The sequence below is a fragment of the Triturus cristatus genome, chromosome 1_2, assembly GCF_964204655.1.
Source record: "Triturus cristatus chromosome 1_2, aTriCri1.1, whole genome shotgun sequence".
NCBI lineage: Eukaryota > Metazoa > Chordata > Amphibia > Caudata > Salamandridae > Triturus > Triturus cristatus.
The window spans coordinates 474,943,905-474,961,486 of record NC_140580.1 but is presented as its reverse complement, the minus strand read 5'-3'; the positions used below and the strand labels follow the sequence as shown (position 1 = coordinate 474,961,486).

Here is a 17,582-nt window from a genome sequence, read left to right as displayed (position 1 = left end):
AGGTATATAATAAGGCACTAGAGAAGGACTCCCCTCCTCCATTCTTCTGGGAAGCCACCCTTATCACCTTATTAAATCCTGGCAAATCTACTGAATACTGTGACTCCTACCACCCCCTGTCCTTAATAAATGTGGATGCTAATATCCTAGCCAAGGTCTTGCTCCCTGACCTCGTTCTCCCAGACCAGGCTGCATTCATCTATCCACCTCTCACAAACTCTGTTCTTTACTTGCCCTCATGGATGAGTTAAACCTGCAACTAAATGCTGTAGTGGTCTTCCTAGATGCCACAAGGGTGTTTGACTTCTGGGATTTGCCCTTCCTGTTTGTTGTTCTTCCTAGGATGGGCTTTCATACTAGATATATCTGCTAGTTAAAACTACTATTCACAGACCCTAGGTTCCAGCGAGCAGGAGCACTTGACAGGGCTGCCCCCTCTCCACTCACCTTGTACGCCCTCACTTCTGAACCCATGACGTGTGTGGTCAGAAAAAAAGCATGCACAACATGGCCTAAATGTTCCCCCTCATAACCTTCTCATATCATTATACGCTGATGTTATCACCCTGTACCTGCATGATCTGGACGGTAACCTAGGCCCAGTCATCAGAGATGTCATTGTTTAAGACACTATCACGCCTCACCATAAATTGGAACACGTTAATGATCTTCCCAATCACCCCTAACACACCTGTGGCCGTGCTGAAATTTCCGATTTCCTGGTGCACAACATCTGTGAAATACCTGGGTATCTGTGTCAGCCTAGATAAAAACACCATATTAGTTGAGAACTATGGAATGGCAAATCCACAATAGAGTACCAAATAAATGCCAGCGCTTTCCTCTTTCTTTAATGGGGCAACTGACATTGATGAAAATAGTCATACTGCCTCATTTATTGTTCTTCTATAATGTCCACAATCGTGTAAAAAAAACAATTCTTTAAAGCATTATGATCACATATGATATCTTTGGCCTGGGCTGGCCTCACAAGGCTCTGACATCATCCGGACTCCGCTGCTCGAGGAGTGGGGCCTTAGACACACATTTGATGCATCTAGCCTGGGGCTGCCCACCCATATGCTATTGGGCTGGCATTTTTGATAACCACTCTAGAATTACCATTCTCTTCCTGGAGCCCTCCTCAAAAGTAGCACTCTTGGGCTACACAACTAACATCCCCAGCAAAGTATGTGCTTTGTCACTATTGGCCTTCTACTGGCTAAAAGAAAAGTGGCATGGACTTGGAGAATGAGCAAAACCCCCACTGCCAGGCAGTAGATGTTAGATATCGGCCACTGTTGAGAACAATTGGAACTATACTACTTCACACTACACCATACAAGCACACCGAAAGACATATGGCCTCCTACATACGTGCTTGCTAAACATTGATGTACTGGCAGATTAAGGACATTTGGAGTGCAGGCTGTCATGGGGAGGATGGAGATTGCCAAGTAAACTACCCCCCAGATTGGGCCGTGCCTGTCTCCCTGATTGTGAATACTGTGGTAAAACATGGGTGGACCTGGCCATAGCAGCACATAGGCACTACCTGGATGCAAACAGTTTGTAGGGTGATTTCTTTAACCTGGACCATAAATTTATATTGTTGAATGACAGCTGTATTTCTGTGCTTGTCAATTTAACTTGTTTTAAAAAATGGTGTTGTATCCTGCATGCGCTACACTGCTGAATATTATGTGATGTTACGTTATGTGATATTATGTTACTCACTATAACTTTTTGTAAAGTATGTAGTCATGCCATACGTCCATGACTGCATGATCCCTGACAATGTACTGAAACCAATCTTTAGGGATTAGGGAAAACTGCTAATAAGCATGCTCACTACCACAGAAAAATGCTAAAGACTGTGCATCAAGTATTTTTTAAATCTCAACCGAGGGAGGTTGGACTAGGAATCAGTTGGTCAGAGACCATTCCTATAAGCTATCCCTCTAATGATGAGGGTTGTCATGACGTTCAAGCAAACCAGTTCCAGCATGACTCAGATGGAAGTTTTAGAATACCACTGGGTTTTCCTTTGCAAATCATAACTTCTGACAAAATCACAGAGCATGCTGTTGCACCGCAAACTATCATTGTTGCATTTGTCAGTCCATGTACACTGTGAAGGGAGAAAATAGATCCTCCTCAAAGCCTTGTTATTGTTATAACTGGAAGAGATTTTGATTCTTGTGCATTGGGAAAAGATTGACATTTTTTAGAGTTAGAAATATTTTTTCTTTTAGCACTGAGGCTGCACCTCTCTGGCAGCATAATATTATTTTATCCAATTTTTTTTTTGTCCAAACTGTCCACCATTCAAAACCATGCACAGAGACCCCCTGCAGCACAGATCATGGAAATCGGCTTTCCTAGTAGTTATTTATCAGCCCACAGGTTGAACAAATTCAAGCTCTATGTTCCGATGTCAGACACTGTGCTGAGGGCCACAGGGCATACGGGGGCTACTGGGCCACAACCGTGGCACATTAGGTTGTTTTCCGCTAGTGTCCTGGGGTCGGTTGTACAATGGCTCTGCAAACTGGCCCAAGTACACGCCTTGCTGCATTCCACTCTCAGGGTAGCAATGGCAGGCAGACGTAGTCTTCTGAGAGAGGTGGTGTGGGTGGTACGAGCTCAGAACTCGATGTGATGTTGAAGCAAATGTTGAGTAATTATATAATAGGCATAGCATAAGAAGAATGGCTTGAGAATACATTTGAGCATAATCTTAGGTTGAGAACTTTTCATTTTATTGGTAACAAATAGCTTATATGGTGAGCCAATCGAGTTGGTATGTCGTGGATCTGCAATCAATTTGTAGCAACCAGATTGGTGGACATTTGTCATTTGCATGTTTCTGACAACTGTTCTGAGTGACTCAGTGTAAGCAGTTAGTACATATGTAGGTAGTGGATGCATGGTATGATCAGGATAAGATGTGACCAGTGTTTTGGATTGACTGTGTTAGTGCATATGTCTATTGTATGTCTATAGATACTAATTGAGGTTAAAAAGCGAATTGGAACTTTGAGTGCTTTGGACACAGTCAGTGGATACCAGTTTGAGCATGAGTGTCAAGTCGCAGGGTAGTGGGGTGTCCAGTAGGTGAGTTAGGAGAGTCTGCTAGTAATAGGCTGATATTCATATGTTGATAGTTTATTTGTTTATCCATAGGTATAGTAAGGAGGCTGCTGTATAGGACAGTGAGATTGGTAGAAAGTGGTTTTACCATTGTCAACAGTATTATTTACAGCATGGATGGTATTGATTGTCTATATTGACATTTTAGATGTGATTCTGATTTGTTAATGAAGGCTGAAGAATATCTTTTTGAGTAGTTGTTGAAGTCTTGCCATTAGAAGACCATCTCAAACCATTAGTGGTCCATCTCCGATTGCTGCAGATTGTCTATATTAATGCTTATCAGTAAGCAGGTTCACAGAATTTTTTTTTTCTCTGTGTGTGAATTTCAGTTTGAAAGGGCCTACAAAAGGGGATGTTCATTTCTCATAGTTAGCTCCTCAGACCTAGAAAGCCTCTTCTGCAGTTCATAGTGTCTCTTGCATAGTCTTGTGGGATAATTGTTTTTGATCCGTTCCTTTCAATTACTTTGATATTTCCTCAAGTGATTGATTATCTTTTGTACAGCAGGGTATGTGATTGGTCTGAATATTATTGGTATAGGCAATTTCAAGAGAGGAATTGGTTTGCTTGGTATTCTGTGTTCTCTTTCAATTTCAATATCTTTGTTGAAGAGAATCCTTAGAGTTTGTTGTATCCATGTTCCCTAAGAGGAAGCATATGATATAGCTTATTTTTCCATGCTGTCTGAGAGACGAAAATATTCTCATATTACTTCTTTTTTTCTGTCTTCCATCTCCGTTATCTGGATAGTAACCATTTTCATGGTACCAGCATGAATTTCTGAATATTAGTCTCCACATTCCTTTGGTGCAACTCATGTTGATCAGGGGTAGTGAGAGTTATTTTCAGGAAGTTCAGCTTTACTGTACCATTTCTGATTTACCATAGTACTGATGAAAAGTGTAGGAAAGTGCCCCTTTTTGCCTGGTTACCCCCCCACTTTTTGCCTTACATCTGATGCAACCTGACTCGATGTGTCCTGGGTCCCTGCCAATCAGGTTCCCCAGGCCTGTGTTCTTTCCCAAGACTGTACCTTTGTATCCACAATTGCCACATCCCTGGCCACAGGTAAGCCCCTTGTAAAAGGTACCATGGGTACCAAGGGCACTGTGACCAGGGAAGGTCTCTAAGGGGTGCAACACCTATTGTGCCACCCTTAGAGGCCTTGCACCTTAATACACACACTGCCACTGCAGGCTGTGTGTTTTGGTGCAGAGAAAAGTGAAGAGTCAAAATGGCAAAAGTAGCCTGCAATCCACTGCTTGAGGCCTTGGTAAGTCGCCCCTCTAGCAGGCTTCACTAGCCATAAGGTATGGACTGAGCCCTGTACCCTTACAGTGTCTAAGTCCATTCTTAGACATTGTAAGTGTAGTAAAGCCATAAAGAGTATATGGTCTGGGAGTTGGTCATTACGAACTTCACAGCTCCATAATGGCTTTACATAAAACTGGGATGTTTGGGATCAAACTTCTCAGCACATTAAACCCACACAGATGCCAGTGTGGGATTTAATGTAAAATGCTTTCAGAGGGCACCTCTGAAAATCGACCAGCCCTGGTGTGGTTCCTGCCATTTGCCACCACTGAACCGGTGTTCCTGGACCCCTGGGTAGAGCCTCCACTCTCTGGGTCCAGAAACAAAGCCCATCCTGGGCAGAGGTGTCTCCTCCCCCAGGATGGGCTGGGTTCACGAAAGGGGAGGCTTCAGAGGCTTGCTGCCTTTGGAAGCTGTCCCTGCCTTTTGCTGCCCCCAGCAACTGGCTCCCTCCCATTCTGGCCCCCACTTTGGGCAGGAGAATCAGTGTGAAAACTAAGCTAGGAAGAGAGGTGTGCCTTCACAGGGTTGGTAGGCTGCTGTCATCACCTGACCCCCATGTCTGTGATTGCTTTTAATAAAGAAAAACCGATGCGTTAAAAAAAAAAAGTTAACTTTTAAGTATTGTATTTTTAAGAATAGGTAGTGGTTCATGGGACCATTGCCTGCTCTTAAAAATATATTTTGTAACACATTCAGAGGGGAAGGGGTCCCAACGTTGCCCCTTCCTATTTGTGTATGGTTTACCGGCACTTTAGAATTGGTGGTAAAGTATTAATGATTTGCAACTGTAATTTGATCGAAAAACATTATTACATACTACTGCAATTCGGTATTTGTAGGGACGCCCCAAAAAAGCCCCTTCCAAATACCGAATCTTAAATTGCAATGCGGTAACAAGTTGCTATATCGCATTTTGCCTTTTGTACATTAAAATAAGCTTTTTGCGATTGCAAACGGCCCGATTTAAGAATAGGGCCATTTCCATCCTCAAAATACCTCTGTACATCAGGCCCCTTGTATCCTGTAGGTTTCGGTTCTAGATCAGGTCTTTATTTTAGCCATATTTTGAGCTGTGGGTGATTGCGAGTGTTAGACTTTATTAGCTGGGCCTGGAGAGGGTCGGTGGATGAAAGCCGATTATCTCTTGTCGGCATGTGGCTCTGCACTCACTTTAAAAAAAAGCCCATTGCTAGGAAAACAAAAAACAATGCAACTTAGATAATAAAAAAGCAATAGTTCTGATAAGCTGAGATGCTGGTGGAGACACCAGAATGCGAATAGAGACTGGAGAGATAGGAGAGGGATTGGGAACGCTCTGCAGTATGAGAGATTGGGGTAAGGAAAGCGCCATGGTGCACAGAGGTTGGCTGGGTGACAGATACGACAGGGAATGACCTGAGACAAAGAGACACCCAATAAGGAATATGACATGAGTGTGGAAATGAAGGAGAGGAAGAAATGAGGTTTTAGAGGCACCGAAAAGCAGACCCGGAAGGGGTAGGAGGAAACAAAGTAGAGTAGGAAAAGGGCATGCTATCCCACGGAGTGCTAAATACGAAATGAAACAAAAAAAATACGTAAATCTATTACATCAGCAGACAGAGAATAAACCGTGGATAGTCAAAAGCAAGTGTAAGCATAGAAACTCCTGGGGAGGGACAGGTCTAGAATAGGGAGGAGATTGACAAGAAAGCTATCTAATAGTTAACAAGATCTTGGCTGTGTGACATATTTAATACGATGCTGCCTGTGACAGACAACTGGAGCTGTCTGTAGTGAGAACGCAATACCAAGTTTTTGCTATACAATAGGTCTCGCATTTGTGAGAGTTAGAGCTCTTGGCATTGTCAATGACCATGTGTTTTACATATGTGTTTTGGTTTGGAGTGTTGTGGGTGTATGTGGTGTGGAGTGGAATTATGTGGGTTGTATTGGGATTGTTAGTTGTGGAATTGTGTGGGATGTAATTGTGTGGTGTGAAGTTATGTAGTGGAAATATGGGGCATGGTGAATAGATAGAGGTGAGAGCTGCACAGAATGGATAGATTGTAAGATGGAGAGTGATAGGTAGTTTGTGCAGGAAGTGGTGAATAAACTTGAGACAGAGGAGCAGAAAGAGTGTGTGAGAAAGAGAGAAAGTATGGAAGTGCAGTCCACAGACAAATAAAGAGGGGAGCACCTGCGTACACAGATACACCCTAAGGAGAGGAGGAGAGTGTGGCTTTGAGGGACAAACACCTTGAAAAGGTACCAGAAAGAAACTGTACTTGAAGACCTGAAGTAAAGCAGATGAGTGAGATGGGAAGCGTGTGAGAGAGAGTGCGAGATATAGATAGAGGGACGAGTGGGAGGGGCACCAGGGGTGACTAGACGTGGACCAGTGCATACCGTGAGGAGCTACAGGAAGGTAACGTGTGAGCAGGCAGTATAGAGAGGAGAGAGGGAGTGTGAGGGAGAGATGAGAAGGGGCAGTAGGATTGTGATAGGTTAGAGGGTAGTGGCAGTATGAGGGAGAGATGAGGGCCAGTGGTTGTGTTGGGATGTGATGATAGGGTTGGTGGAAGTGCAAGAGAGAGATTTGTTGTATTGGAATTGCTTCTTGTGGAATTGTGTGGCGTGGAATTGTGTGGTGTGAAATTATGTTGTATAAATATGTGGCATGGTGTGATGTGTAATTATGTGGATAGTAATTAAATTGTATTAAGTGCACTTGAAATATGTAGAGTGGAATGTGTGTTGTTGAGTTATTTGTGTGGAATTGTATTGTGCGTTGTGGAGTGGCATGTTATGGAGTTGATTTATTTTCTGTGCTGTTAAATATTGTGGCATGTGTGATAATCTGTGGTGTGTATTGGAGGTATGTGGTGTCTTGTGGAATTGTGTTGTGCATTTGATATATGTGGTTTGGTGTGGAATTATGTGGTTTGTATTGGAAATGTGTGGAGTTGAATTGTATGGCGTGGAACTGTGTGGCATTGAGTGAAATTATGCTTGGTGAATTGTCATGGTGTGGAGTGTATTTATGTGTATTTTTTGGTATGTGGCATAGAGTGCATTTATGTGGGGTGTATTTATGTTGTATTGTGTAGTGTGTAATTCAGTGTAGTGTAATTATATGATGCTGAGTGGTTTTATGTGGAGTGTAATTATGTTGTGTGGTGCTGAATTGTGTGGCATTTAATTGTGTGGTTGTGTGGAATTATGTGGCATAGTTTGTAGTGGTATTATGTAGCATTGTGTGGAGTAGTATTATATGGTGTTGAATTATGTAGTATGTGGCAAAGTCAAAGTTTATTGTGGAGTGTAGTTATGTGTTTTGGAATTGAGTGAATGTATGTACAGTGTAAATATGCTGTGTGAACTGTAGGATGTAGTGTAATTATGTGTGGTGGAATTATCTGGAGTTGAATTGTATTGTGTGGAGTGTAGTTATATGGTTTGATGTGAAGTGTTCTTATGTAGCTGAGTGGTATTATGTGAAATTGTATTTTGTGGCATGGAGGGGGAGTTGAATTATGTGTAGTTTATCTTTTTTGATTTGCAGTTATGTGGCATGGAGTGGAATGATGTTGTGCAGAAGTGTGTGTAGTTAAATTGTGTTGCATGTTAATATGAGATGTTAAAATGTGTTCTCTCCTCTGTGTATATGCTTCCTAAACCCATGTGTGTATGCACTCACCTTTATCAGTATGTTTGTGTATACGCTTCTCTGCATCAGTGTGTGTCTCTGTGTGTGGGTGTGCGTACTTCACTGTTTAATTGTGCCCGTGTCTCTGCTTCCATGTGTGAGTCTGTGTGTGTGACACTTGTGTGCAAGAGAGCATTTCCCAGTGCCCACCGCTGCTTGTCTGCGGCACTCTTGAGCAGCAGACACCAGCTTTGTGCACACATCCCTACCCTGTGGGAGGAACGGATAGAAAAAGGAAGAACAAAGAGGCAGGACCGACTACTAGCAAGCAAGGATTTTTAAAGGACCCTGACATAGACAAATGAAAAGCAATGGCAAGCAATGGGTGGAGTTTAACTCCACAAACTATATACAACAGGTCTCTAAGCGCGTCTAGACTCGACCTAAAAACGAGGGGTCAAGCCTATATCTTTTCATTATTTATCAAAGTACCTATCGCCAGTCAGTTCAATTCTTTATTGCACCAAGAGTGTTTTGTTGTTTTAAACTGGCTCACTGACGGTCTCATCCTTTCTGCTTCTAATCTCCCCTCTGAATCCAATTTAGTCAGTGTTATCAAGAAAGAATGTATGAATTAACCTGGCCAAAATGTATGCTATACTCTCGGCTCCTGCTTTTAGGAGGCTTTTAGGGTCTGTAAACCTTAACCCACTACAAGCGTTTGTGGCTGTAGTTGCACGGGGCAGGAATAGAGTTTTTCCCCTTCAACAAGATGTCTGCTTCCAGGAAATGTTCTGCTGGAGGCTTGATAGATAAGGCTCTGTTATTAAGAGAGTATTCTGCTTTGTAGGCGTTAGAATATTATATGAATATACACCTAAACAAATACCGAAAAATACAGACACAGAGAATGAAAATGTCCATATGCTTTCCCCTAATGTTCTCCTATTCCTGCAGCTCTTTCTGAAGCAGTCATCAGTTTTCAAAACTGCGACATCCATAATTTTCATTTGCTGCAGCATGTGAACATTAGTGTGTAACTTTGCGGTCAGAGCACAAGGATCTCTGAGAAGCTTAATTGGAACTAAACAAATGGTCTTTTGTTCCATTACATGCAAATAATGCGGATAGCGTTTTCTAATTTGTCAATACTTATAATTTTGTATGTCTCATTTTAAAGGAATTTGAAATCGCTGCTGTTGGAAGGAAATCCTATAAAAGCATTGCCTGTAGAACTCGGTGAGTTTTTAAATATTGGCGAGTCATTTGTGATAATTGGTTTAGTTTAAGACTGTGATTTTGTATTAAATTAATTTGGTGGCTGGTAGTGAAACTACACCACAGCACACCTTGTGCCTTTTCTCTGTTATCTCTTAAGTAAAATGTATTTGAAATGTGCGAATCAATTTTCATAAGACAGATCTGAATGAATGCAAGTACTTGTAATTACATATAAGTGTCCACAGAGGTGCACTGTAATCTAAATGTGATGCTATATTTGAGAATCTTTTTTTGCCTAAGCGCTCCTGGGTAAACCGGGGCCCCTAATATGGGGAGGTATGTTGGAAGAGATGGTAAGGGAGTGGGAGTCTAAAGGTTTTCTGTTCAAGTTTGGAGCAAGGAAGTTCTTCAAAAAGGTTTGGTTGAAGACTTTAAAGGCTGCACTCGCCCTTTGGCTGGGAGTTAGAAGGATTCTGGATATGGGCTAGTTTTTGGATTTCTCCCCAATCTGGGACTCACCAGGCACGCCTGAGTGTCTTAAAGATGGGCTGAGTCTTCCATTGAGGAGGGCTGTAATTGAAGTATGGGAGGATCTCTTAACAGTGCAGGGTATGTTGCCCTAGGAAGTGTTAGTGGCAAAGACTGGTAACTCCCTTTCTAGATTCAAGTACCTCCAGCTATCATCTTGGGTTGCAGCCAATGGACAGGAGATTGTGGGGGGGTGGGAATTCGATTCTAAGCTGCAGGATGAGCCCCCCAGGAAGAAGGAGGTTGCTTATTGGTACTTGACACTACACGATGCAGAGGACAGGATATTGAAGGCACCATACTCTGTATGGGAAGGAGTTATTCAGGGGACTGAGCTACAAACAATTTGGCAACTTCCTTTAAACCGCTGTACTCGATGGTTAAACCAGCCACTCTGAAACAGAACCATTTTTTTTACCATGAATAGGCTCAATTGGGCGTCCCAGAAGATAGCAAAGTTTGTGCAAGACCGATACCAAAATACCGGAGATGTGGTCTTTTAAGAGCCGATGATCAACATATGTTATTTAGGTGCCCAGAATTCAAGGCCTATTGGCAGGAGGTGAAGAAGGTGGTCCAGGATATTCTCGGGGCGCATATAATGCTGAGTTCAGCATTGGTGTTGATGGGGGTAGAAGTCCGCCCCAGCCAGTCCTTAACGAGAGTTAGGAGGGCCTTGCTGTTTTATTTGTTACTCTTAGCTAGAAGAGAGATTTGTAAGCATTGAACGGATCCCCTACCTCCCAAGGGGCTTGATTGGCTCCAGGCGGCTAGAAGTGTATGGAGAATGGGTATCGGATCTGGATCTGGGGTGGGGGTCGGTTCCGTAGCAGGAAATGGGACGATTTCCATTGATGATGTGGAATGGGAATGTCTTAAGGAAGTGTCCTATGATTACACATGCGTGAAGCCAGTAACCAGGAAACTGGTAGGACTGGATTGGCAGGGCCAGAGATATAATGCAACTGGCCTGAGGTCGGGACAGGTTTTACAGAAAGGCCTGATTTTGCAGATATTGGTGATGTGAGGACGGAAAAAAAACACTTTTTTTGCCTAAAATGTAAATTTCTATACACATTACCAGGTGTTATGGTACCCTGCGATATTAATGTGCACTGTGGAATTTGTTACCAAGATAGCACTATATTGTCAAGTCAAGTCTTACTTTATTCGGTTGCATACATCAACTATTAAAGTACAGGTAAAAGCAATAAAAATAGTTAAATTACAATTCAAAAATACATATTTGCAAATAAGTACAGATAAAAACATGAGTCATTTCAACAGGTCTGCAATTTGATGACACACAGTCGAAATTTCACCACAACACAACAAATGTACAAGGGTAGCGATTGAATATAAACCATGGCTTCTTTACAATGCCTAAGGTTCACATTTTTCAAAATAGGCAGCAAGAAGCGACGTCTAGGAGTGACATAGAGTTTACAAAAAAACCACCAAGTGCAATATGCATTGTGTAAAATGATCATCACAGGGGCATAATGGTAAATTCACAAGATATGAAGTCGCCGAATGAAAGGCCACTCAAAGTGTTGAATCTCAGACTTGTTAACAGGTACCTATGGAAACTATTTGGAACCCAAACCAAATATAAGTCAACCAATGGGCTGGTAGTGTGCAAAGAATAGTTGCTCACAGAGGAATGCCTGACTTCCTTGTGCATTCTCAAGGAACAGCATAAATCAAAGAATCTCTCTTTTAGGATGTGCTTGAAAGAGATAGTCAAACCACTGGGATTATCAATAGGTCAGGGATACAAAGGGTGGACTTTGTTCCTTGATGTACATCAGCCAGAGATTTTTATTTGCAAAGTCCAAGTTTAGGCAGTCTTCTACGACTTGGTGCATAAAGTTGTTTGAGGAGTTTGACCAGATTGACAACCACAATAGGGGAGGGAGTAGTATGATTGCACTGTTTATGTAGTCCCGCCCCAATTCAGCATGGCACAAATATGTTGAGGTACATTGGGGGACTGACAGCAGACATCTCAAAAATCTATTTTCCACTTTCTGTATCATGTCATACTCCCACAAACCGTACAGCTTGGCACCAAATGTGGCGATAGAGAGGCATGTGGTTCTATAAAGCCTAACAAGCCCTTTCATGAGGCCTAATTTAAGTGCACATTTTTCGAAAGCGCCTCTACACTGCTCCCAAACATAGCTGCCCTGTACGGCCTACCATAGACCAGCCACCAGATTCAAGAAGAACAACACCCAAATAGGAGTAGGTGTTTGTCTTACACTGATTTATGGAAAGATCAAGATTAGTCATAAAGTTTGAGAAACTATCCAACAACCTCTGAAGACCAAGCGGAGTCCGGGCCATGAGGATGACATCGTCCACATATAGGAGTGCAGGAATGGGGGCCAACGTATGGAACATTGACGGGATGGCTCAGGAGATTTTTTTTCCAGGTCATTAATATATAACAGAAAGTGACCCAAAACACAACCCTGTCTGACTCCTCTGACAATCTGAATGGGTTTAGTTGTCTCTCCAATAGTGCCATACCTGACGCTAGCATTTACATTACTACAGTTGCCTTAGAAAGTGTACTATGTTGGCCTCAAAACCCAAATCAATCATGATGTCCCACAATTTACTTCGAATCACATGGTCAAATGCCGAGCTGAGGTCTATAACAGTAGCAAATACAAAACTAAATTTTGCAGCTGAGTATTTACTGGTTACAAGATAAAAATGTAGGCGCTGCTGTAATGTTCCCACACCCGGTCTAAAACAATATTAAAGGACCAAAATTACACTATTAGCCTTGGTCCAGGATTCCAAACAATCTAATAAAAACCTGTTCATTAGTTTGGCTACTGAATCGATCAAAGAAATAGGGTGATAGCACTTTGTGTACCCTTTGTCATCTTTTTTGAAAATCAGCAGAATTGTGAAGTGAAACCAAGACCTAGGGGGCCCTTGACAGCAACAGCAATAACACCATTAGTGAGAATGAGTGCCCACATATCAATATTAGCCCTGGAAAGGTCATTCAGGACCCCGCTAGGGTCCAGTGCCTTATCCATGGGAATGTTGTTAATAGCACTAATAACATCTTTGTGTATAAATGACAGTCCATTGGTAAAAGGCTCCACTTCCCCCGTAGCCTCATAAGAGGAGGTGCCACCATTGTAAACGCCTGAGAAGTGGGGAAACTAGTCATCGGAAGAAAGAACTACATCCAGCCAAGTACTAGTTGGATCATTAAAAAAAGAATGGTTAACCACTTACCAAAAGCCTTTACTATCCTTAGTTTCACATGACTTTAGAAGAGTACCAACTGCGTTTATGTCACTGAGAGGATACAATGGTTGCTAAGCACAATTTCTGCAACTAAATAATTGAAAATAGGTGAATAATATCTGATGAAAACAAAATAGAATAAATTAAGCTACTGCCTTTCCTTCCAATATACATTGGCTTGAAAGAAGGGTCAGCTTGTAGCGAATCTAAAGCTTAATACAGACTATAGTTAATGAGAAGATGGTTAAGTGCATCCACATATGGGGAATGACAAAAATTGTTTAATGCCTCTCCAAAACTCCCTTTTAATATTAAAATCACTCATCCACAGCAAACCTATTGGTTCCTTCTGAGTGTCGAAAAATCTATCCAATTCGTACATGAGAGCAGTCACTATCTCAGTGTTGTTTATGTTCACATCATTATTGAAATGTGGTAATAAGTTCATGGAGCATGAATTAAACCACAAAAGTTGAAAATTAGGAGAATCTGAAAAGGACCATTTGAGCCCCTGAGTACCCTATCTTAACTAGAATTAACAAACTACACTTGGCCGGCGCGTAATGGAACTGCTGATGGAAAAAAAAAACCATACACGTAGAGTGACTCAAGAGTTCATGTTTCCTGGCAGCATTATTATCAAAATCCTTAATTTAAAGTAACCAATCAGGTCATCTACCTTGAAGTCGAGACCTAAAACATTCCAAGAATCAAATTTAAAAACGGTGCTACTGCCCAAAATCCTACATTCTCCATGTGTGATGGGCCATACAAAAGCAGGCACATTGGGTGAGCCCGTAAAAATTGAGGCCAGAGGGATAGGCAGATGAGATATAAATAAGGTCAGCCCTAGAGAAGGGGTCTATTAATTAAAGCCTCAGTGATTGGGTACACATATATAGGAGTGGAGAGAATTCTGCATGATTGTCAATCATTAACATTTCAACTAGTCTGCATCAAATCTGTTATATTCTGGTACAGACAAATGAGAGGCCACATCACCTGCCTCATGGAAATTCATATTAGAACTTGTGCAACACTGCAATGGGTGATAAAAGTATCCTACAGGGAGGGCTGAAATACTGCTGGCATTAGCTGGCATAGAGCTCAGCCTATTTAAAAAGTCTCAAACTACAAATTAATTTATAAAATTGATCACCATGCAACCACTAGTATCCAGCTTTGGAGAGTTACCTACCCCCTCAAGCCTCCTCACCATGGATATTTTATCATGTAACGAATATCTATATTGTTATTAGGGTGCAGGAAGTCAAGGCAGATGCAGGGCTGGACAATGAATTCACAAAATGCTATACAGGCAAGCTGTGAGAGGGAAAGAGAAATCTTAAGTCCTGGATTTTAATGAAGGTTTCATTAAAGACATGCTTTAGGAGCTGTTTCATTCTGATAAAATGCCCACATAACCACAAATCCCGCAGCTTTAGCTAAATTGAATGGGGGTCTAAGACCCCTAGATCAAACTGGAATATAACGAATAGGTGGGGGGCAGGTGTCCCGGTAAATGACCGAAATGACCCCGGGTTCTGTGGAAATGGGTTTGGAGCTTGGCCGGTTGATGAGCAGTTTTGGATGCGTCCCAATACCCCATTAACAAGGTGGAATGTAGTAACAAATGGATGGGGTGTGGAGGCCCCACCCTATGATTGGGGGTTTGGTACAGCGAATAGGTATGGGGTCTTGGCAAACTTAAATGATTGCGATTGATGCACGGGGGGCCCAAATACGCTAAAAAATGGATCAAGGGTCCCATGCATAATAAGCCACACCAAAGATAGGGGCAGAGGTCTTATAGATGGTATAAACATGTTTGAGATAATTAATCAGGAAGGCCGCAAAGCGCAAGTTGCTCCAGAAAGAGAAACTGCTCCTGACCAAATCGTGGGTGTCATCGTTGGTGGCTCCCTTAAGGAGTACGAGAATGTTATTGTTAATGATAATGTCATTTTGCATGTTCAGACAAATGCAGCAGAGAGAGTGGGCAACTTATCGGCTAATGGAAGCCCCCACCTACGAGCAGAAGATGGGGTCCCCTTGACTGATTTTGTGGCGAAGAGAACCATAGAAACATGCAAGATACTATGTTGGAATGTAGCGGGACTTAATTCCAAGCGTAATGATAAGGAGTGGTCAAGCTTTGTCGTAAGACATAATATTATTGCCCTCCAGGAATCCTGGGATACAACTGCTAACTTTTGGTTGGATGGGTTCACTAGTTTCGCCAAGGCAGCTATTCCTAGCCGCAGCGGCAGAGCTAAGGGAGGCCTGTTATTGTTATTCTCTCTAGAATTGAAGGGTTCCCTAAAACAGATCAGTACTGACTCGTATAACATACTTATTGTAGAGAGAGAGATCAACCCCACTAGGAGGTCCTTGTATATCAATTTTTATAACTCAGGGAATAGGGACAACAGCGGTAGCAATATAGCCACTTTAGATGTTATATTAAGGTCAGACAGTCAGATTACTCAGCTTGACAAAGAGTATATCCTACTAGGCGATTTTAACATTCATCCCTGCACGTTAGCATGCAGTTTAAGTAACAAGGAATGGGGTGATGGTCCCGAGGGACCTCACTTTGAACATACCACAGAGGGAGAGGAGCTAGAGGACCTCCTGGCAAATTTCAACTTGTACGAACCAGAGGGGGGCCCAAGAATAGCTACCTTCACTGGCACCAATCCCGGAACCATAATTGATTATATTTTCACCACACAAGGTATTCTAAATCAGGTGCTTTCCTACTGCACTGTGTTATCTCACCACAGTGATCATAACCCTGTCTTACTTGAAGTGGCTTGGGGAGATTACATGGGGCCAAATCCGTGGAAAGTGAGGTCGGACCATACTTTGCGTACCTCTGATCAGGGTAGGAGAGTTAAGTGGGCTAAGGTGGTCCCAGAAAACTTCTATGCTGAGGTTTTCCCGAAAATTAAAGAACAGGTTGAGATTTGCCAGAACCCTCGTGCCCCGGGTTGTGAAACTATAGGGGCCTTTGAGTCGATCTGTGGGCAGGTGTCGCATGATCTCCTGGCTAGACCAAAGAAAGGAGAACCGAATAAGAAGCGCTGGTTCGACACCGCATGTTCAAAAGCACACAGGTCTTTGATGGTAGCTTTGAAAAAAATACCTAGGGTAAGGGGCGAGATTGTCAGATTGAGGAAAACCTATAAGTCAGCTATAAAAATCAGACAAGAAAGCATCAAACGGGAAGCCTGGGAAAATCTTCTATCCGTGGCTGTCCTGAAGGACAGTCGGAAATTCTGGGAAACAATTAAACAACCATTCTTTTCCGACCAAAATAATGAGGCCATGGACTGTGTCATCCCAGATGACAAGTGGTTGAATCATTTCAAAAATGTGTATGGGGATAATGATCAGGCAACCCAGGATATGTCGTTGGCCACTTTAGACGCCACTCCTATTCATTTCCATAGTACAGAAGTGGAAAAAGCTATCTTGGCCACAACCAAGCATAAGGCCCCGGGCCCCGACGGGGTGCCAGCCGATTTTTTCATACATGCCCCAAAGTTGTGGGCAGAGGTATTGGCCAATGTCTTTACTGCCGTTAATAGCAACCCTACACCATCTTCCTGGGACATTTCCACCATTGTCCCCATCTTTAAAAAGGGCCAGTGGGACGACCCCGGGTGTTATAGGCCCATATCCCTCCTGGACTCGTAGGTGAAGATCTTAGGCAGAGTCCTTTTGTCCAGGCTGAGGGATAATGTCGAGAGTTGTGGAGGGTTGTCAGAGATCCAGTATGGGTTTAGAGAGAGGAAAGGTACAATCGAACAATGCTCCAACCTACACCTGCTCATATCAAAGTATACGGTGGCCAAGGAGGGGTCCTTGTTTTTAGCATTCATGGACCTCTCCTCGGCCTTCGATTTGGTGAATAGGGCTAAGCTATGGAGGACCTTGCTGAAATTGGGGATCGATGAGGCATTGGTAAGATTTATGGCTTCCCTACACCAGGAGCTTTTTTCGGCCGTACGAGTCACAAATGAGGGTAGGTGCAAGTCCCTTTTTAAATCCCTGAGGGGGGGAAGGCAGGGCTGCATATTGGCCCCTTTGCTCTTCACAATTTATATTAACGGTCTGGGTGCACATTTGGAGGAGAAGGAAGTCGACGTTCCGCGTGCGGGAGCAGTTAAGATCCCAGCGCTCCTGTACGCGGACGACGCCGTGCTAATTGCGCGCACAGGTGTCGGCCTTCAACGCCTCTTAAATGCCTTTGGCACATTCATGGAACAGCTTGATTTAAAGATAAATGCTAGTAAATCACATACCATGGTGGTGGGCCGAGAAAGTAGCAAGAGGAGAACAATAACCTTTACATGTAGAGGGGATATGGTTACCAGAGTTTACACTTTTCCCTACTTGGGGGTACTTTTTGACCAGAGAGGAACTTGGGGTCCTCAAGTGAGGGCGAAGA

General features: G+C 42.8%; 1 protein-coding gene across 2 annotated transcripts in view; it reads left to right on the top strand.

Annotated features, from left to right (window-relative positions):
* Positions 1 to 17,582, top strand: part of LRRC27 (leucine rich repeat containing 27) — a 440,921-nt gene that overhangs the window by 130,639 nt on the left and 292,700 nt on the right. For both annotated transcript variants that reach the window (XM_085606197.1, XM_085606198.1), the window contains one exon: positions 9,282 to 9,340. In XM_085606197.1, coding sequence (XP_085462323.1) covers positions 9,282 to 9,340 — 59 coding nt within the window. The remainder of the gene's footprint in view (positions 1 to 9,281; positions 9,341 to 17,582) is intronic.